Here is a 22,246-nt window from a genome sequence, read left to right as displayed (position 1 = left end):
CTCATGACTGAATTGAACATACAAACAACCTTGAAGTGAATTAAAATGGCTGTCAGTTGACATATTTTGTAGACATTCTCATCAGTTCACACGCATTACAGTCTAACTATAGGTCCACAAAGGCAACATCGGGCATTTCATGACTAGAGACCGACGTGGTTTAGAAGGATTGTAAGGGAGGGGTGGGGGGCTGGGGGGTGTACAAGGGAAGAGAGTACAGCACAGTACACCACCTACACTTGGTCGCCATGGCAACTGCCACACTGGAACGAGAGGGATAACGCCATTCTGCCAAGTGTTTACTCGGTTGGGCAAAAGCGGAGTGTTGTGGTTGGAGTGTTGTTGTGGTTTTTTTAATCCGATGCAAGTAAACCTTTGCTGATTTTTTTTTTTTGCACGGATTTCTAAGATACCCTCTTTTTTTTTTTTTTTGAGCACATCAGGTTACTACGAATAAAATAGAATATAGCAATATATTAGAATTAAGGATTTGGTTCAGTGAGTGCTGGATTTATTTTTTCTGGAATGTCACAGTTATAAATGATAAGCTATGGTAAAATCCACATTGCGCATACTTCTATGGGTCAAACTTAAAAACCAACAATGAAACTTGATGTGCTGTAAAAACGTCTTTTTTGTTTTAAATCAACATCAAAAATGCATTTAGGGACACATAAAGCATCTCAAAATCAAACTTTACTGTTGACCAGCTTTGTTGCATCCATACAACATTAAGCCAACAGATTTCAAATCAAAATCCATTGAATGCAAAAAGTTGGTCAACACCGACCGGGACAGTCAGATCAATCCACCAATCACGGAAGAGCCTTAACAAAGTCATTTGTCCACAAAAAAGTGTTTGTGGTTTGCGATGTTTTCCATTCACCTAATTGATGTTGCGGCACCACGCAGTTAGATGATGATGATAATTGCACTGGCGCTGCACTGTCACAACACACGAATCAATTACCCAAGCTGGGGGAAGCATTTCTTTCTGTTCTGTCACCGTGACGACATGTGCTTCATAATCACCATCATTGTCACCATCATCTAAGGGGAAGATGAGCTCACCTTCAAATGCTTCACTTACATCATGACAAGCAAGCGCCAGACTGACAGAAGATTGGCTCCGTAACATCAAAATAATCCATTTTAATCACATTTTCTTCGTCAGTAACCAGGGCGACAGAAAATAAGAAAATACTTTTTCAGGGGTGAGAATCCAGATAAAGGTGCACAATCCAGAATTCATTCAGAGGTGCTGAGCACTGCTGGGAATAGCAGAAATCTCAAAGTAATTGACACCATGCCAAACGAGCCTAATAGTTGCCTATACCTGGAGATGTCCCAAGATGGTGACAAAGCACTACTTTAGTCTAAATCAGGGGTGCCCATTACGTCGATCCTGATCGACCGATAGATCTAGGACTCATCCCAATTACATCCGAAAGGTGTAGAGGAGAGAGTAATTAAAAAAAAAAAAAAAAACGTTTGTGTGTCTTTGTACATGTAATATATTTTTTGTGTTAATGTACACTGCACCCTAATCATCCTATCAGTCTCATTTCCCCCCAAAAATATTTTAAAAATAAAGCAGGTAAATCTTTAACATATGGTGGCGCGTAACCTACGTCAGCGGAAGTTGTTAGCGCTCAGCAGTCTGCAATTGCAGCTTGTGATCAGAGCTGTTGCGCTATATCTATGATCGTCATTATTCTCATTCAGAGTTTGCTTCGTGTACAATTCACCGAGGGCACTGGCAAAGAATAGGAATCTAGAGGGCTCAGGGAAGCACTTTAAAACGGTACGTGTGAGCTACGATAGTCAGCAGGCTGCAAAAGTGCATCGCTTGCTTCCGTGTTTGGCTTTTCATCATGGCGCGCACGCGCACACGCGCGTGCCTGTGTGTGTGTGTGTGTGTGTGTGTGTGCGTGTGTGTGTGCGTGCGCGCGCGTGCGTGCGTGCGTGCGTGCGTGCTCGGTAAGGGGCAATCCCGGGAGGTTGGTTGAACGAAAAGTCGATCTAAGGTCCAAAAGGTTTGGGCACCCCTGGTCTCAATGAAGCTCCTCAATTCACTTAAACATAGTTAGCTAATAGAAAATTAGTGCTTTGGTATGATCTTGGTGCCAAGGAACTATGTTGAAATAAGTGAAGGAGCTTCGATAAGACAAACCTGTCTAATACGACAGCAGTGATTTGGGACTATCTTCAAGGATTTTTGCCATTAGCAGCAGGCCTCTGTCCCGATTACTGTAATGGGACTGCACGCATTTCAGTTGTAGGGCAACCTTGTAGCAAATGTTAAAAAATGTTGTTGCAACATGATTTGATTGGGGTAAAAAGTAGCACCATCAGTCTAATGAAAAGCATGTACCGCCACATTTGTGGATGTCCACGTATCCACGTATGAATAGCTTCATCCAAAACATCAGACAATATTTTTTGTTTTTAGAGGAACGCCCCCCCCCCCACTAAATTTACAATTACTTGCTTTTCAATGCGACATTTATCATTGCATAATTACTTCCACCCATGAATGTACAGTTGTGTAAAAACTCAAGTTCAATTTTATTTCTTGTAAATAGGTCATATTTTCATAGTACAAAAGGGTAGTTTACTAAAATAACCCCCCCCCCAAAAAAAAGGGGGGAGAGAATGGGAGAGTTCAAAATCATTAGTTAATCCACTCAATTTCGAGCTGTAGTTCCATAAATTCATCTCCACAATGAAGCCCCTGTCCATTGTGCAGTTTTTATAGCTGTATTGTTCCCATGATGAAAGAAAAAGAATCCCATTTATGTGGCGATTGCGCTCTGCTTGGCTGCCATCCTGTGGCGTGTGCCCCTCGAGGCCCCGCCGCGTCGCGTCATCCCTCCCGACGCGTTGGGAAAGCCGTGAATGGCCACATACTTACGGTAGGCCTCGCGGATGATGCGGAAGGCCCTCGCGTTTGCGTAGGGGATGTCGGTGACTGGGTCCCGGTACATTGCCGTCTTGTGTGTGACGGGGCAGATTTCCTGCACGGGGACCTGTGGGTTTGCCTGAGCGCTTCGTGGGAACGCACATTCGAACGCGTCGTCGTCGCTGAACGTCATGTAGGTGCGTGAGCAGAGGCCGCCGGTAGGCTGCTGAGACGGCGTGGCGGGGTTGGGCGGCACCGTTGGAGCAACATCCTGGTCCAACCTTCAGATAAAAAAAGCAGTCGTTGTTTCATACTCATTTTATGAAGAATTTAATCAAAGTGCAGTGCATGTACCACTTCCTCTTTTGGTCGGAGAAAGAATCCCAGATTAAGTACAGTTCAATTGTATTGAACTTTTAAGAAAAATACTTTTCATCTTTAAGGACCATTTCAGGCGAGGTACGCAGCAGATGTGCAACCCAATACTCCCAAATACAAATTCCTAGAAATGAAAAATCACCGCAGTCAAATTACATAGGCAGTCATATTACTGTTTTTTTTTTGTTCTTGTTGTTATATGACGATATGAAAAGGGATTAAGCACTCAAAGCATTCCAAACAAAATTGCTTCCGGTGAGTAGATTACGGGAAAATAAATAAATAAATAAAATAAAGTTCATACAGGTCAGCGTTGCAAACATACCCTTCGACATCCACGTTCTCCTCTTTGAGAAGTGACGGCGAGACGAGGGGCATCAGGACAGAGTGGTAGCGGATGGTGGGGCCCTCGAAGCGGCGCTTCTTGTGGACTTGCTTCTTCTTGTCCGCTTCCAGGCGCTCGTAATTTTCTACATGAAGAATCAAATGCCGTAAATGGCCAATCAAGTGGCTAATATCCAACACTAATTCCAAATCCAAATTAAGAGTGAGTGTGTGTAACACCCTTTAAATGAATGCGTATGCATGTGATACCAGAGATTAATGTACCCTGAGGACCAAGCCCTCAAAACAGGCAAATTTTTGACAAAAACATGTCACAGACGTCTGGAAACAGTGGGTAATTTGAAACCACCCACGTAAAAAATAAACAAATAAATCAATAAAAAGTTAAATGCTTAAGTCTAGCACAAGATGGCAGCAAATCACTACTTTGCTATTACCCACGGCTGACTATAACTTAAGCTCCTCTTCTCACTTCAACATAGCTCCTGAATTATTCAACAAAGAAAGTTGGTACCCAGTGAACGAATGTTGAGCTCGGCAGTGATCTTGGCCTCAGCCAGCAGCTCATCTTGGGTGAGAGGCCGGTCACGGTGTGCCCCCCGGCGGCGCCGAGGGGCATCCTGCCGCTCCTGCAGTCGCAGGTTAGTCTTGCGGGTGTGCTCACTGGTGGACTGCCGCACTGACTTGCGCCCTACAAGAGAGACAAAAAGCTTTTCAAAACGTTTTGCAAGGAGTTTTTCCAAAGCACTGAGTTATCACAAATATTAATTTTGTCGATGTGCAAAAAAGTGTAAAGGAGGTGATGGTGGGAAATTATGTCAACGCCGTATCGAAGACTGTCACGACAACACATTTTTCAAGACTAAATATTTGACCAGAAAGCACCGCGATAAACAATATCATTTTTTAAATGCCAATGATTTAAAGATGATGTTCGAACAAAAATCCTTGAATTACATCAATATCAAGCGCATTCGTGTCCGTGCTCATGTGTGTGGGAATGAGGGAATGTTGCAAACGACCATTTATCCAGTCTGGAAATAAAACGATTGTGTCCGTTTTTCTTTCTCATCGAGTGCTAAGTCGATATAGTAATTATCGCAACAGGCCTGGCCGTACCACCATAGTCCTGAAATTCTTGTGGAATCCTCCGCTTGAGCTCCGCTTTGGGTTTCTTCTCTGTCTTCTTTGTTTCCTCTGATGGTCTTTTGGGTTTGGGCTTGGGCTTGGCCAACTTGACGGGTTCCTGTATGGAACGCACAAATAGACGGCACAAAGTACACAAAGTACAAAAAAAAAAAAAAAAGACAAAATACTTTGTCACCTAGTGTTGTCCAATAAAGGCAAATAAACATGGATATCGAAGAATAAACTGCTGTGCACATTAGAACATTGTCGCAAGCATAACCCGTCTCTTGGTGGAGCCGGGCCCGGAATCCAACAGGTGACTTTTTTTTTTCTTTTAAACATCAGTCTGGTTTTTGATGAAGTTAGGCCCACTACATAGCAGTTTTTTGTCGTAATGGTAGTACTTGGATGCATACATTTTTTGTAAAATGTTTGAAAATCCTAGATCCACCTTATAAGCTTTAGTAACAACTCGACTCTTCCTCCGAGGCGCGTCATCCTCCTGGGCGCTGTCCGGCTCGTCTCCCTCATCAATGTCAAAATCGCTGTCCACCTCGTCCTCTGTGTCCGAGTGATCTTCGTGGTACTCGTCGTCTCCTGATTCCTTGTATGGCAGGAAAACGAAAAAAATCAAAGGTAAAACAGTACAGATGTGAAAAGACAGTAAAGTAGGCCCTTGTCCTCAGTGTTTGCTCCCATCCCAAACAACAGCAGGTACACCAAATATCCTCAGGGGTCGTCATTGAAAGTTCAATGAGTCCTGAAATATGCATGAGTTTTGCATCCGGGGATTAGACCTTACATCGTTGAAGCCTCCGTAAGTCGTCTTGTAGAATTCATCCTCCTCCTCGGCGTCCAGCAACTTGGACATGCGATTCCCCGCAGTCTTTCGGGGCTCGCGGTGAACCGCAAGACTCATTTTCTGCATTCAAAATCAAGCAACGCTAAGAAAGCAAAGAAAGCTAGCAAAGCTAACAAAGCCGACAGAGCTATCCGCCGGCTTTGTTAGCGCGGTGCGCTACCACCAAATGTATTCCTTCAAAATTCTGTCTCTTTTCGAGGCCGTAAAACTATCTTGTCGCATCCATTGAGAAAGAACTAAGTTGGAATAATCGTTTTGAAGTAGTTTACAGTGGACGAAAGTTTGTAGCTGTGGGCTGACATTTTCCGACGTTTATCCTTTTACTTCCGGTTTAGCATTTGTACATCCGCTAAAGATAACTTGCCTTCAAAATAATGTGCTGCCGACTTAATTTGGCTCCAGTGGCCAGTTAAATGGTTTACTTTATCAAAAATACCAGTTTTCAAACAAAATAAAATATTAAAATTACATGCTGGAGTAGAGCACGTTTAGCTTTATTTCCGTCGTGATAGTGGTAGAGTGAGCGCAGTATGGTTTATTTTGAAATACAAGAAAAATGTGTCAATGAACTCACGAAATGGCATATTTTAAAAGTTTATGAAATACTTTATTGGAATTCAAAGATTATTACACCAATCAGCACCAGACAAAAGATAAGACAAAATATATATAAAAAAAGTTATGCACGTCTCGTTAAATTCATATTTCTTGAGCAAAATAGAATAGTTTAGGATAATAATGATGACATATACAGTATATGGCTATATTTAAACAAACATAAGCAAATTGGGTTCATAATATAATAATAATAATAATAATATACAAGATAGAATTTTGCATGCATTGTTCTATTGGCACTCACTGTTTTTTGCATGCATGCGATGGAATGTGAATGGATGTATGGCTTATATATTTGAACTTTGCATTTTCTATAACAAGGGTGGGCAACGTATGGTCTGTGGGCTACATATGGCCCTCACCGACCCTCGTGAGGATAAACGCATCAGAAACTACTATAAAACATTTTTTTAAATGTAAAGAAAAGCCAAGAAGATGATCTGAACTTTATTTGGGGTTAATCAGAGGCACTTTAAATGGTGGCATGTGTGTGTGGACTCCCATTTAATCGGAATCTTAATGTGACCAGTTAAGTCTGAACACAGCCACATCCCACTTTTTAGACGTGCACGGTTCTGCACTCACATTATTTCAGTTGAATTGTATACTGCCCTCCCCCCCCTCGAAAACAGTCAGCGTTTGAACTGGGCAATACTGAACTGCAGCCTTTCAACTTTTTATTTACATTTACAGTATGTTTACATAAGCTTCATTGTAAACCTGCTCGTCTCCATGTAGTTGCCGGTGCCGGCATTCCTGCTGGTGGCAGCACTATGTGGCACATACGCAATGTTGGCGGTGTGCTTTATCTGCCCTCTGCCCTTACTCCAAAAGAAGATGGTGACAAAACACAGGCCGACCGAGCTGAAAAAGGACAGGAAGCCGATGGATGCCGCGATCAGCAGCGTCTTGACATCAAACGGCGGCTCCTGCATGTCCGGCGACGAAGATGGCAAGGCGGCCAGCCAGCTTTTGAAGTGAAAGGGCTTCTTGGTGAGGGCTCTGACGTGGAACTCAACAGGCCGCGTGTCATATCCCGCCACATTGGATGCCACGCAGCGGTAAATGCCTGCATCCTGCGGCTGGGCGTAGCGGACCTCCATCGAGCCATTGGCGACTGCCCGTATCCTGCCCGTATCCATTAAAGCTCTCCGCTTCGGGTCGAGCCAGGTGACAGATGGCTCGGGCTGGCCTTCCGCATTACAGTGCATCACTGCCGTGTGGCCCTGGTCCACACTTACCAGCCCAGGTTGGTGCAGTTGGACACGAGGGGGCCGGCACGTGAGCAGCTCCGCCATTTCCACTGCGGTGAAGTCCAGAAAATCCCATTGACCGAGAGCACCGCACGTCGGCAGGCCTCCCCCAAAGTCCAGCGACGAACGTCGCTGCGCTAGCCAAAGCAGGCGGCAGTCGCATGCCAGCGGGTTTCCGTCCAGTCCAAGATATCGGAGGGCGTCCACCGAGTGAAAGACGCCCTCTTCCAGGGTGCTCAGGAGGTTTCCCGACACGTTGAGCAGGCTCAGACGTGCCAAACCTTGGAACGTCGCCATTTCGATGCGCCGCAGCCGCCCCCCGACTAGGTGGAACTCTTCTAGCCTGAGCAGGTCGCTGAGCTGGTTGCCTTGGATGTAGCTGATTGGGTTACAAGACAAATCAAGGTTTACAAGGTAGACTAGGTGATGTAGAGCAGCATAAGGAACAGTGCTGATTTTGCAGTTTCGAATCGCAAGGGATGTAAGATTGAGGCCAACCAGGCTGTTTGCAGACAACGTCTCCAGTCTGGGCCAATCGGTGATGATGAGTTCCTTCAGCGGTGCCAGGCCAAGGAAAGCATAGTTTGGCAATACGTTGGAATCAAGACGGTGCAGATGTAAAACGATTAACCTGCCAAGGCGTGCGAAGGCCTCAGTGGGCACCAAGGTGAGGTTGCAGGCATCCAGGTGGAGCTGGCGCAGGTCAGATAAACCTGCAAAGGCCTGGCTAGAGATGAAGACAACATCGTTGTGCAGCGCTTCCAGGACGCGAAGGCCAGCTAAGTCTCGGAAGGTGAAATCCAGGAAGCCGAGGATCTCGTTGCGGCTCACGTCGAGCAGCCGTAGTCTCGATAAACCGGCGAAGGCTCCGACTGGAAGCACCTTCAGACGGTTGCGAGCCAAACGTAGATCCAACAAGCTCCGCAGGCCCAGGAAGGCGTCGGCGTCGACATACGCCAAGTGGTTGTCGCTCAAGTCCAAGTCCTCCAGTCGCGTCAAAGCCCCGAATTGCTCAGGCGCCAGAGTTCTGATGGCGTTGTGGCTCAGGTTGAGTCCAGTCAAATCTAGCGGGAGGCGCTCTGGTACCACGGCGAGTTGGGCATAAGAGCAGTTGATAGCGGACACGGTTGTGCCGCAGTGGCAGTGGTGAGGGCACGACCCCAGCACTTGTGAGGTCACTGCCAAGCCGGCAGTCAGAAAGCAAAAAGCCCCCCACCGCACCGTGTAATGGCGGCCTGCCTGCATGGGAGAAGGCTGGAGGAAACCGCATCAAAGTGAGAAATAATGTGAGAACAATCATCGGGTTTACACATATCAGCCACAACATCAAGTACCACTGTCTCATATTAACAATTCATCACAATGACAACAGATTTTTAAAATCTTGACTATCATAAAATGTGTTCATAAAGTGACGGAGCTAAATAAGGAAACCAAAATTGATCAAATATATGATTTACAATGAAACATATTCCAATAAAATTGGCATTTCTCACATAGACAAGGTCATTACACCCCGTGTCAACATGTTTCAATAAATTACAAAAATAATGAAACACACACGGCTTACACTATTTTGAAATAATGATAAAATATCAGCGTAGTATTACAATTATTTTCGCCTTCCATGTCAACAAACGTAACGATGTGGGAAACAGTTTTCAGTTAGATGATGTGCACTTCTCTACCCACTGAAATTAATTATTGCAATTTTGATTAAAAAAATGTACTGTCAGATACTGTTTTGTCTTTGTTCTGTTTATTTGGATAGATTAAATGTTGTTAAATATATCTGATAGGTTGCACTACAAACAATAGTAATAATAAAAAACAGAGCCAAAACCTCACTATATATGCATGCACAAGATAAGAAAGCAGATAAAAATAAGATATTGTGACTCACCGGTGCTTCAGCGCGGATGCCCTTTCATGATGATCACTCCATCTTCATGTTGTCGCAAGGAAGAAAAAAAAATTCAGATGAGGCTTTCTTTACAAGCGCAACAAATATGAAAATAATTCAACTGGAAAACACTTTAGGAAACGGCAAAACGAAGCGGCATCCTCATGGCAACAACAACGAGGAGGAAGCGAAGACGCTAGTTGGGTGCATGCTGGGGGATTATATGTGCTGCCTGGTGGCCTCGATCCAAGGCTGGATGCGAGGAGGCAGGCGCAGGTCAACCAAATTAGGAGCATTTCAGGACTTTTTGGAACTGTGTATTCGACTTGACCAAAAGTGCATTTATCCAGATTTACACAAAATACATGCCCCAGCTGTCTAAGTGGATCATATGGCCCTGGGGTCAGAACATAAGTCTGCGTCAGAATTTCTGGCTATCCGGTTGCCTTTCTCCTAACTAAGCATGATGGCATAATACAAACAGATAACAAACTACATTGCCTAAGTGGATCAAAGATTCGTTTATACAGGTCCCTGTGCTTGCCTACTGTGTGAGTGCCACCATAGAGTCGGCGCTGAGTCAGCAACTCGGCCATCTGCTACCTCCGGGGACCCAGCCGCTCTCCGTCCGTGCCTGGATTTTGAGAGCGGTGGGTCCGACTCCACCGGCAGTCCTTGCGTAACAATGCCTTCATGGTCACTAAATTGTTTCCCGGTAGTGATGGCGTCGAAAGTGATCACACAGGATTATATTTGGCGGTAATATGTCAGTACAGTAGCTCATATTATCAGCAAATAAAACATTTTAAAAATGTTGCATCTATCATTAATATATAATAATAATTTAGGACCTACTATAGACCCTTGAGGTACCCCATAAGTCACCTTTAATAGTTTGGATTTGTTTTGCATTTCACCACTGATCACGTTACCTCTGCTCAATATTTTGCAAATTGTCTTTTGATACTTATTTGTCATGTCCTTGTTTATCGTAGTTGCTTGTTATGGATAATACGAGTGTAGCCTGTACTACCGGAGACAAATTCCTTGTGTGTTCTACATACTTGGCCAATAAAGATGATGATGATTATTATTATTAAACTGACATATCCAAGTAACTTCTTATCGATGCCGGTAGATATACCTTCCACAATTTCCATATACTGCCATTGATTTAGTCCTTTATGTTCTAAACCCATATTGATTTTTTTTTTACCTCAGAGACTATGATTCTCAATGATGAAACCGGCAATTACAGAAAAGGCGATTGGATATGGAGGAAGCATCCAAGCTCCTGTCGGCGTCAATAGTTCATTGAATCAATGCATACCAGACTGACCTCTAGTGGACAAAATACATTAGTGCAAATGGCAAAATACCTCACTGGATTTGACAACCAAGCAATGTCGAGCGGCTCAAATCTGTTTTTACGCTTCATTTAATCCAGCAAGACCTGTGCCAATCAGTGAGGGATTTGAGCATTCCTTTACTGCACAATGCATCGTCGAAGTACCTATTGAAGATACAGTGCAATTTCCAAAATTGATGAATAAACAATTTTTTTTTATCACAGACACTGGGTAAGGTGTTTCGGCGGTGTTGTTCTGCTAAGGCAATCAAGGTAAAACATAAGAGAATACACAATTTATGGTAATAATATATATCAATTTATTCTAAGAAATCATTTTGGAATTGGTTGTAATATAACTGTGCATAATTTAACATGTTTTCAATCAAAAAAATAATTAACATGAAAAATAGATAAGATGGAGAACATTTGTTTTGAAAGATACAAATCTAAATATATTAAAACAATTAGATAAAATGCAAAAATGAATAAATGAAAAATATTTTTTCAATGTCATGCAAAAACTCAAATTGTTGAGGTCGTTAAAAACATTTTTAGGTCAGAGGGGACCATGCAAAATTCAACAAACATCAGCAACCCTCGCTGCCCCCCCCCAAAAAAACCAACACTTCAGGAGGGAGGTTGATTCACGCCAAATATGTAAGGTATGCTTTAATGCAAAAAAAAAAAAAAAAAAGTCAGGAAGGAAGGAGCATGCAAAACCTCCATGCAAACCAGGAGGCAAATCAGTATTCCCAGTTTTAAATTAAATAATGAAAACAATAAAATCCAATATAGATATAAATGAATGACTGAAAAAATGTTGGGGGGGGGGCAACAGAGTCATTGTTGGTTTATCTCAGTACACTTTTTTAAGGCGCATTCCACACAGTGTGTACATCCAGAGTCCTCATCTGACTGTGTGTGTGTGTGTGTATATATATATATATATATATATGAATTTGTCTTTATATACTAAATAAAACCAATGCTAAAAATAATAATCTTTTTTTTCATAGCAGCAATAAAAGAGGAGTATTCAGTATATTTACAACAGTTTGTAGATGACAAGGCATATCATAACACTTGCGTTCCCATTCTTTAAGTATTTTCATTTAATTTTATACATGTATGTATCTATGTACGGTTTCTATTTCAACAGAGGCATCTTAGTTGACTTTACACCACACGGAGCCACAAATGTGATCTTGTTGGAATAAAGAAATAAAACATGCATGTGTGTGTGGGGGGGGGGGGGGGGGGGTGGCAAGAACCAGTCCATTAGATCAAGTAAATTAAAATTGAAAAAGTACGATAAATTAACAGAGCAAATCCCAAACAAAACCAAAACGAGAAAAGGTCAAATGGAAAAAACTAAAACAAAGACAAAGTAGAACCATTACCAAAACATTTTAAACTGAACAAAATACAGTAAAATAAAAGTGAAAGCATCCCGATGGAAAGCATTGGTACGGCGTCGGCCAGCGCCCCCATCACTAAAAATCCCAACAAAGAAAAAGGATTCTTCAGCATGTGACCAACTACCAATATATTTTAAAAAATAAATAAATCACTGGATGGAATCCAAAGTCATAACTGAAGCTCCCAGCATGCCGAGCAAGTGCGGCGAGTAACATTGTTAACATTCCAGTCGACGGCAGCAGGCGAGGCGAGGAAATGAATAAACGGGACCCTCAAGTTTGTAACGAGAGGGGAGTAAGGGGGTGAGCCATGTTGCTGTGGGGGCAAACATCTTGGGAAGGAAAAAGGCCACAGCCTCAATTTTTATTTTGTTTTTCTTCTTGACGTCACATGCGCCCGTTAGTAGCACGCGAGCGCTTCAGCTTGTTTATCTTCTGAAAAGCAACGAATACTCCAATGGGAATATCGTCATACAATGACCAGAATAGAAGAATAGTAAAACGGTTCTGGTTCTTTTTCACCAACTATATTTTTAACGTCACTTTTGAGGTCCCAAAGCAAGAGCAAACTGTTACTTCTTACAGAAAACCTCAGAAACACTTTGACGTCGTAGAAAGCGACTATCTCAAACGCACTCCCGTATCATTTTCCGTCATTTCCTCGCGCCTGATTGGCCAGAATGACCACTCAACGCTTCTCAAGTTCATGTTTGTTACATCCAGCATTGGGGACTTTTGGAAATTGACTTTTGCATTCAGAGAAATTGATTTACAGCGTCTTTGCACGCTCCCCATCGCTCGTTTTGTTCAAATTCGACACACGCAGCTTGGGAAGAGCGTGATTCTAAAATAATGACTCAAAACTGCATTTGTGTAAATTGGTCACAGCAGAGGAAAGGAACGCCTCTGTAAACCAAGGGCCTCATGTACTATCACTTTAAAATGACTCTCTTATCAATTCAAAGAGGATATTGATCCCACCTGCATGCTTCGATAACATGCTAATCAGCGAAACGGTTGCAAAACGTCAAGGGTTAAGTGCATTCGTTCTTCAGTTCGTAAGGGCACAAATCCAACAAGTAACAAAAAAACGACCACAGCGTTTTCAAACTTCAATGTAACAACTGTCGTGCCCATCAAGGTTTCAACATTTTCAGTAACAATGTTCACATTGCCGCTGTAAAAAAAGAGTATATATCTCCAGGAAAAAAAAACTCTGTTTTTACAATAAAAGATGTGCATCGTAAACCAGATTTGTTCGTTTTAAAAACACGCATCCAGATTGAACAAAAGATGCACTGTGCATTGTAAAGCACATGTCAGATTTAAAAATAAAATAAAGCAGCTTTGTAGCATTTTCTATAAAAACATAATTAATAATAAAATTAATTTGAGAATTTCAAGACGTGCGGGTTTTTTTTGGATTTCCCCAGAGATTTAAAATTTTTTTGCTCTTTTGAGTTTTCCCAAATAATTTGTAAAACATGGAAAAGAAATCTTTGAGCTTTGGGTAAAAACGGACAAAAATGGGAAGAAAGATGCTTTTTTTGTTTGTTTTTTAAAGGCCAACATTCTTGTTCCTCAGACACTGAAAAATAATTTTCTTTAAAAAAAGTTGAATAAAAACTAGATTGGATTGGATAAACTTTATTGTCAAATGTACTGTTGTCAGGGGTAAAAAAAAATTGGGGGGGGATTTCACAATCTTTCATGTTTTCTAATGAAAATATTTTTCAAAATATAAAAATTCTCTGGGGGAAAAAAAATGAATGTACAGTATTTGAAAATGTAAAGCTCAGCAAAATAGTTTATGATGCCTAATACATAGAAGAATCCTGAATAATTAATTTGCCAAAATGTTTAGAGTTTTCATTTCCTCAACAAAAAAAAAGAAAAAAATTAAAGAAAACTATTTGGAGATGCTTTTCTACAGCGACAATGCCCCCCGGTCCCCCATTTTATGGGGGGCTTGGGGGGGGGGGTGTTTTCCAGTGGAATCCCAGCAATGTATGCCTTCCTAATATCTCAGTAGGGCCCATTAAGAACAGTTTTTTAAACTTTTTTTTTATGCTGACAGCTCAGTTGATGTGCAGTTAAGTATTAATAAGAGCCATCGTGCCACTTGCATTTCATAAAAGCTAACAAGAAGAAGCAGGAAAGAGGAAAAACACTCTGGCCCGCGAACATGCAGCATTTTTTCCAATTATCAAGATGTCGTGCATTTGGGATAATAATGCCCCGTACATTGTGTGTGTATTTTTTCATGTGTATGTGTGTGTGTGAGAAGGCGCTCTCTATTGTGGAATTTCTTCTGAATTGTATACTGAATTTCCCCTCTGGGTGTTAATTCAGGATGTTTTATGATACCGTCAGTTCATGCTCCACGTTGGCCTTCTTTTGGCGTGGAATGACAAGATTTGGACACCCTTTGCAGTCCTTGTTTTCTTATTCCTCATTCCTATTCTTTTGTTTCGTTTTGTTTTTGACCCACAAGTAGGCTTCGGGCTCTTGTTTTCAAGTATGAAAGTTCATAAAGAGTCTTAAAGCTTCATCTGAACAAAACATTTCTGTCCACAGTGAGGAAGAAGCACTTTTTTTTGTTCTTGTTATCAACAATCGCAGCTTCGAGGTGGTCGGTAACGTTGGTGTGTGTGCGTGTGATCAGTCCCCGTAAGGTTGTCTGTCCAGGCATCAACCCTTAGAGGCCCTGAGAGGCAGACCACCCCCTTTTCTTTTTTCTTTCTTTTTTTTTAAACCTGCCGAGCACTCCCCTTGGAATTGGGACGGAGCAATCCCAGAGCGGAAGGATTATTATTATGATATTGATGATTACACCTTTTTTTACTCGTGGCCAATCACAGTGCCGATTCATTCTCCATGTGACAGGAAGTGGCGGTGACAGTGATGGTGGTGTTGCCTGTCTTATTGAGTTTCAAGAAGCTGTTTTTTTCCTTCGCTTTTTCACTTGGCTCGGCCAGCGCCTGCTTTTCCGAAGTTTTGGACGCCCCCGCCTCCCTGCCAATCAAAGAGCAAAAATAGTTATGACGCGTTAATGTTTCTCAGGAGAAAAGAAATGGAATGACACCAGCAAATCCACAAATAAAATCTTAAACGTACCCGCCTCCTGCATTGGATTTGAAATGTTGTTCAAAAAGTGACAGTCAGAGAGGTATGTATTTTTACATATTAACTAACAAGAAACAAAATATATATACCTGTATATATTTTTTTAAGTATGTTGAACTGTGCTGAATTGCATTTTCTAATGTTTTGCAATGACAATGAATTTGGAAATGACCCCGCAATAAAGACTTCGCCAGCAGTGTTTTACCATGAAATTAAATTACCAGCAACAAACAATTAAATGGCCCCCCACCTCCATCTTCAAATTCCTTGGCCTTCAGTTCAATTTTGTTTGACAAATTATGCTAATATATTTTCTTACCCGCTATTTGAGGGATAAATGACCAGGAAGCAAGCAGTGAGGAATCCCAACAAAGAGCCCCCGGAGGCCACGACGGGAATGACGCGTACACTGCCGACCACTTCCACGATGGAACCCAAAGCCGAGGCCACCAGGATTTGGCTGATGTACACCTATAGTACACAAATTACAAAGGTATAATCAATATAAAATGGAGCATGTCGTAAATATATCGATGTAAATGAAAATAGTGCATAAAACGAGCCCCACTTGGCAGGACAAGATGGCGCAGTCGATGCCAAATCCTCTACGGGAACTACCGGGACTGTGACTGGTGTACTGCAATGAAATTCATTTTCACACATTTTAGCACTCAGTAGCAGCCGAGACATGACAGCACATGGTTGTACGAAACATTCGCGAATGCCGGCAAAAAAGTGGAATTTGTTGATTTTCCAAAATGTACCAAGTAACAGTTGAAAGTTTGAATGGTTTTAATCAGTCAAAAAAAAAATGTGGGATGCACAAGTAAATATGCAAAGTGGTTCCTAACTTGTCCAGAATTTTGTGAATCTTTTGAAGTTGGAATGGTTGTGAAATGCGGATGTCAAAAAATTGCGCGGAATAACTCTTACTGTATTTTCCACACTAAAAGGCGCACTGGATTATGAGGTGCACCTTCATTGAATGGCCTATTTTGTAATTTTTTTTCATACATTGGGCGCACTGCATTATAAGACGCAATCTACAATGCATCCACTAGATGGAGCTACGCCCAATGTAACGCCAACAGAACGATCAGATGTCAGTAAAACGTCTTTAATAAAGCAGCGACACAGTTCACTTCACCAGCAGCAAGTTATATTTCCGTGTTCAACTGCGAAACCAATCGCCTTAAGTTTGAACTCTGCGTTGTCAGCATGTCTCTAGCAAGGAGCCATTTTGGGGTTGACATATTACCGTAACGACCAAGGCGCATCGGATTTTAAGGCGCCGTGAGCTTTTAAGAAAATGGAAGGCTTTTAGGCACGCCTTTTAGTGCGGAAAATACGGTATTTGTCGCCGCACTGGGAAAAGTGCGGATGTGGAACCGCGTGGTTGTTTCAAGAACCACATCGCTTCACGGATACCACACGCTTTTCAGTCGAATTAAATAATCCTTGCTGTTACCTGTTTCATTTCGTGGTACTGTCCCAGCAGGGCATAGGGACAATAAGAGATACTCATGGAGATGAAGCCCATGCTGCTGATCATCACCATGGCAACATACACATTGGGGAATATGGCCATAATGGCAGTTCCTGTAATGCACACAAAAAAACAAAACAAAGTGACACCGTTGGCTTGTCTTAAAATGCTCCGATTTTGATGACGAGGTGTTGTTCTTACCTATGGAGAATCCGAGCGTTCCCAAGATGTAGATGACCTTGATGCTCAAGTCAAAGTTGTCAAGGTACTTTTGAAGAAGAGCTGCAGGAATTGGGAGTTACAGAAGGAGGTAACGCATCGACCGGTCTCATTCTGTGTGAGCGTTTTGTTACCTGAGCATGTCGCGGCGGTCATGGCGTATATAACGAGACCCCAACATCCCATCTGAACGCCTCTGTGATAGTTCGTCAAATCGGTGGAGTTAGCAGGAGCCTGCAAGTAGCACAGTTAAAAGCGCACTCATAAACCAGTGGTGGCGTTGGTGCACGAGCGCCATCCATTTGCAGTCTGGACGTGGAGTGTCAAAGTCTTCAGAAAGTATCCAATAACACAAGATAAAACACTGACTGTATTGAGGCTACGCCATATCGATAATAGATGGATGAACAACACAAAAAGCCACTCATCTTTTTTGAATGTCGGACAAGTTGTAAATAAAGCAAAAAAGTTGCCCCTACTGCCCCTAGTCAGGCCGAGAAATACAGGAAGCATGTCAGATTTATTAAGACAACTGGGAACTGGTTAAAACTATTTAAAAAAAAGAGAGAAATGCTTACTTCCTTTCAATTAAACGAAATGCAATTACATTTTACAAAACAAGTTTAAATTAGTCATTATCAAATCAAATGAGAATGAACATTTTGAGTAGTTCGTATCAAATCTAATTTGACATCAACTCAAATCCAATCTAATGACAAAAATGACATTAACTGAATTGAATATATATATATATATATATATACAGTATTTTTTTTTTTTAGCCTTATCTATTTTATAGTCCGTCTGTATTTGTGAAAGTAAAAATTTGAGATAGATGCCTCGCGTTGAATCCTGTGCGAAATCCTTTTGCTGCCTGTCAGTCGCCATTTTTCATAGTGTAGCACGCACGCTTGTGTGTAGCGCTCACAATGGGATCTCCGTGGTAGATAACTTGTCCCATGAAGTCGGTGAAGAAAACGGCTTCGGAAATGATGGAAAACCAGGTGAACAGGTGACAGGCGCACAGGCGCAGCAACTCGGGCGGCATCTTCAGCATGGAGAGCCACAGCAGCTGCACGGTGGTCTCCACCTGAAGAAAATGCAGCGTCAGGCGTCATGACGAGTGGCAGCGGGCCGGACGGGTTTGGGAGTGGCATCCGAGCCCCCCTGACCTCGCCTTCCTCGCTCTCGGCGTCGCCGTTGGACGAGTTGGTGTTGCCGCTGCGGCGGCGGTCGCGCCGGCGGCTCCGACGCCGATGTCGCGCCTCCACCTCGTGCAGGTCGTTCATGCTGCGCGAAGGCTTGATGAGAAGGGCGGCGTTGGCCCGCCGGTAGCGGTAGCGGTGGCTGCCCACACGGCCGTAGTAGGAAAAGGTGCAAGATGGCTGACGGTAGACGGTGTGATGGTGGCGTGAAAGCCGCACGGGAGCGCCAGTACTGGCAGCTGAAATGAAATAAACATTATACGCAGTTATATTGTACGGATGAACTTGTATGCATGAATATATACAGTAAATGTTCTTCTACTTCTTTTTTTTATCATTGAGGGGAACCATTACACTCATAGGCAATATTTGTACATACCCCGCCCTCCCACCCGTTAGCTGTGACAGGCTAAAGCGGATCCGCAACCCTAAAAAGGACTTGGATCCCTGGATGTAATTAGCATTAGCATTAGCACAAGTACCTTTGACCATTCCGGCCCGATGCACCTGTCCTTTGGCGCTCAACCCGTTGGCTGTGTTTTTCGCACCGACGCCTGCCAACAGGCGTCCGTTCAGGGTGCACTGCTCTTTCAGCTGGTTGTTGAGCAACACCTCCTGGCCCTCGTCATTCTCCATCTCCTGTAAGAATGCCGAGAGGCGGCATATCTTGGTGGGACTGCCATGCTGGTTTGGGGAGTGGCTGCCGCTTTGGGGGCGCGGCAGATCCTGACTCCCTGCGTTGCTGCTGGGAAGCACGCTGGCGAGGCGACGAGGCGGCGTGCTACGGCTGGCGTGCAGGCGGTGCGCGGCGGAGGGGGGAGAGCCGTGATAGGGCGAGAGGCGGTCAGCGAAGATGGATGGCTCGATGTGGCAAAGGAACAAGGCGTCGGGGTCCATGTGCTCCAGGGTTGCGTCCGTCATGGCGAGGACGCTGTCGCTTTTACCTGCGATGAGAGCGAAGACAGAATGAACATAGGGCACACTGATTTTCCGTTTGTGGCATCACTTCTCTGTGAAAATGCTTTTCAACTATTCCTTTTGTGTGGAGCGACTGTCACATTGCCATCGAAACGAGTGACAAACGCCTTTACGAACACGTGACATCACCAGGAGACAAAATGAGAATGGGGGTGGGGGTGGGGGGGGGGGCAAAACATACTCCTCACAAGCTCCACGTCCAGGAAGTTCACGTCCATATCCCCGGGTGCGGACAGATCGTCCCAGTAGGTGTCGTAAAGGTCAAAGCTGTCCATCGTTTCGTCCTCGCCGATCATTTCCAGTCTCGGAGTGAGAAGTCCCGCTCGGCCGTTGGATGAAGGATGTGGGTGACTTGGCATTGGACTCTCCTGCAGAAACTGAGTGTTAGATTTTAGACACGCACGCACGCACACACACACACAAGTACCCGGTCCAGCCGGTCATGTAGAGGGATGTAGGGCTGCTCATCAATGCTGAGTAGATGCAGCACCACAGACACAGAGAAGAGGAGGGAGGCGAAGAAAAACAGGATCTGCTCCTGAGACTTAAAGATAACTCCCAGGAAAGTGTGGGTCCAGTTGAGACCGCCCAGAGCATAGCCCACAGCGCCGCCAAGACCTGCGTATGGAAAAAAAAACAACACAGTTAAATGGGAAGAGTTTTACTTTCAGATGGAGAAATAGTGGTAAGCGCATTACTTTGTAGAAATTGGCAAGATCCAGGGCCACCACAGCTTTTGCACTTTCAATTCACGGAGCTTGGCACCCCGATTACCGAAACACTTACGATGTCAGAGCCTAAAAGTGAGCAGAGCCGCACTGCGTTTTCTTTGACGCGCAAATTACCATCAGCACACTTTGCCTGATGAACTGGAATTTGTTAGGCGATGCACGCCACACACACAAACCCAATACAATCAACATTCTCGATTGATATGAAGTGAAATGACAAAAAAAAAACAACAACAACAACAACAACAAAAAACAGCATGTGCCCCGATACTGTGACACCAATAGCACTTTACCAACTTGACATATACCTTCGCGGCAGGGGGGATAAATGCCATGTGGGCCACGTGGGGACCTTTTAAGGTCAAGGCAAATGACAACTCTTTCGCTGAATGCAAATGATGAACGATGCTTTGCATAACCGATGATGAGTTCGCAATGAAAGTGTGCCGCCCCGCGAGCTGAGGCGGCGCGCCATCCAGCATGCAACGAGTTTCTCAAGCCCCGTCGCCTGCTCGGTGCTGACCGGTCTGCGGGGGCGTCACTTGGTTGATCCTGCCAGTAGCACATCCATAGAATCTCAAAAGAGTAAACCCTGCAAGTCTCAGTACACACACACGCCTGTGCGCGGCTCATTAAATCAGTTATGGTTTCTTTTATCGTTCCCTCCTGACTTGGATAACTATTACTATTTGCCCAGCACGGACGCTCCCCCTCCCTCGGGGGATGGGCACAGCAGCTTTGGTGACCCAACATAACCTTGCTGGCCCTGCGTGGTGACGACTTCTTAGTGGAATGTCTGCTTAATCAACGTTTGATGGCTCTTTCGCTGCATGCCAGGGTGGATAGAGAGACAGCCTTGCGGCAGATAGTGCAGAGAACGCAGTTGGACTTTCAAATTTCTGTCGTGATAAATTCTGACTCGAAAATGTGCCGCGTTGGCAATTTTAGGGAAAACAAGATTTGATGATAAAAATAAAAAAAAGCAACATTTTCATCACGATTTCTAGAATTTATCAAGTGTTGGTACTTGATGTATGGGAGGTAATCCAATCGAAGTATTTGTAATTGTACACGATCTGATAAAAAGTTGAATTGGTGCAGCCTTAGTTTTTGATCCTCGCGGAGTCGTGATTAACTCATTCAGTACCAGCCAATTCTGGACCAAGTCTGAAAAGACGTTTAAAAACGTCTTTGGGAGTGAATGAGTTCATGCCTGTCACCTGAGAAGTGGACATTGTCTAATCTTAAAGGCCGATTTGAGGGGCAACCTTTAATTGGCATTACCTGCCGAGGCGGCATGGATGTTGAGTGCCATGTCTTGGTCTTCGGTGTCGGCCACGTCTAAAAGGTACGCTCGGATCGGTCCCTCTGTTGCGTCGGCGCAGAAGTCCAACACCACCACTCCCAGCACGGTGAGAACAATTCCTATGGGCTGTCTACCCGGAACGTCGCCCAGAGAAAGTCCTAAAACGGCGAGACGAGGGGTTTGGAAGTTGAGAAAACACAATGAACACTTTTTTTTTCTTCCCGCGGAAGCCTCGAAATTATGAACCTTGGATGGCCGCGCTGCGCCCACATTAGATGGTGTCGGAAAAATAAAAATAAAAACACTTTATGAGTCCTTGAGAATATTTTTTTTTTTGTCTGTTCTTTTACAATAGACATGACCGGCAAATTTTACGTTCATCAGTGATCCAGGTGCTCAAGGTTTATTTTTTTCCTTCTTAGTGATTATTGATGGGTAACTATAATGAACATATTTTTTCCAAAAATGTGTTTTCAGGCATGATCGTGACATTGGGCATGTCTTTGTGCGACCACTTACGTGTGTACCTGCGTCTATCGCAATGAAAATAACGCAGACTATGATTGGAAAGCTTTGTCACGTGTTTATAAATGTGCAATGTTTGTTTGTGAGATCACACAGACAGCGCGTGAATGTGTGTGTGTGTGTGTGTGTTTACAATGGAGTGGCACTACTCACTACCCACCAGACAGGAAGTGAGCCGTCATTGGTTGAAAGGGGGAAGCAAACAGGAAGTAGTTTCTTGTGAACTGCTTGCTCTTGGGTTCCCATGTCAACAAACGTCTCAGCAGGAATATGAATATGAATCGACAATTGTTCGGGGTCCATTGGGGGTCAAATTTCTGATTGTCCATTTTAATGATTGGTTTCTTTCCAAAGGGGATTTTGTTTCTTGTTCATTCGCGCTTTCTGCATTGATTACAATTAGTTTACAGCACAGTTAAACAAATATGCACGGGAAGGCGCTATTCCTTTTGAGGCCTTTACGTGTGCGTGTTTTTTGATGAATGGAACGGGTTGACAAATTGAGGTAAGAC

General features: G+C 43.6%; 3 protein-coding genes across 4 annotated transcripts in view; all 3 read right to left on the bottom strand.

Annotated features, from left to right (window-relative positions):
* Window positions 1-676: 676 nt before the first annotated feature.
* vps72a (vacuolar protein sorting 72 homolog a) lies at window positions 677-5,938 on the bottom strand. The gene is made up of 6 exons (XM_086136340.1): window positions 5,556-5,938; window positions 5,205-5,357; window positions 4,745-4,871; window positions 4,140-4,316; window positions 3,606-3,750; window positions 677-3,183 (listed from the first exon to the last, which is right to left on the bottom strand). Exons 1-6 carry the CDS (start codon window positions 5,679-5,681, stop codon window positions 2,796-2,798), a joined length of 1,116 nt encoding a protein of 371 aa, XP_085992466.1. The 5' UTR covers window positions 5,682-5,938; the 3' UTR covers window positions 677-2,795.
* Window positions 5,939-6,216: 278 nt separating this feature from the next.
* Window positions 6,217-9,555, bottom strand: LOC147190674 (leucine-rich repeat and immunoglobulin-like domain-containing nogo receptor-interacting protein 1). The gene is made up of 2 exons (XM_086136831.1): window positions 9,390-9,555; window positions 6,217-8,740 (listed from the first exon to the last, which is right to left on the bottom strand). Exon 2 carries the CDS (start codon window positions 8,729-8,731, stop codon window positions 6,932-6,934), a length of 1,800 nt encoding a protein of 599 aa, XP_085992957.1. The 5' UTR covers window positions 8,732-8,740; window positions 9,390-9,555; the 3' UTR covers window positions 6,217-6,931.
* Window positions 9,556-11,033: 1,478 nt separating this feature from the next.
* The window catches only part of slc45a4a (solute carrier family 45 member 4a), a 29,959-nt gene continuing 18,746 nt past the window's right edge, over window positions 11,034-22,246 (bottom strand). For both annotated transcript variants that reach the window (XM_086136758.1, XM_086136759.1), the window contains 12 exons: window positions 21,188-21,367; window positions 19,600-19,790; window positions 19,354-19,540; window positions 18,677-19,138; window positions 18,162-18,433; window positions 17,918-18,079; window positions 17,124-17,223; window positions 16,972-17,052; window positions 16,753-16,883; window positions 15,853-15,921; window positions 15,604-15,755; window positions 11,034-15,173 (listed from right to left, as the gene is read on the bottom strand). In XM_086136758.1, coding sequence (XP_085992884.1) covers window positions 15,014-15,173; window positions 15,604-15,755; window positions 15,853-15,921; window positions 16,753-16,883; window positions 16,972-17,052; window positions 17,124-17,223; window positions 17,918-18,079; window positions 18,162-18,433; window positions 18,677-19,138; window positions 19,354-19,540; window positions 19,600-19,790; window positions 21,188-21,367 — 2,147 coding nt within the window. In that variant the 3' untranslated portion in view covers window positions 11,034-15,013. The remainder of the gene's footprint in view (window positions 15,174-15,603; window positions 15,756-15,852; window positions 15,922-16,752; window positions 16,884-16,971; window positions 17,053-17,123; window positions 17,224-17,917; window positions 18,080-18,161; window positions 18,434-18,676; window positions 19,139-19,353; window positions 19,541-19,599; window positions 19,791-21,187; window positions 21,368-22,246) is intronic.

This window comes from Hippocampus guttulatus, chromosome 18 (genome assembly GCF_054856545.1).
Source record: "Hippocampus guttulatus isolate MCC_2025c chromosome 18, RoL_Hgut_1.0, whole genome shotgun sequence".
NCBI lineage: Eukaryota > Metazoa > Chordata > Actinopteri > Syngnathiformes > Syngnathidae > Hippocampus > Hippocampus guttulatus.
Note: the sequence above shows the minus strand (reverse complement) of the source record. Positions and strands in the feature narration are given on the sequence as shown.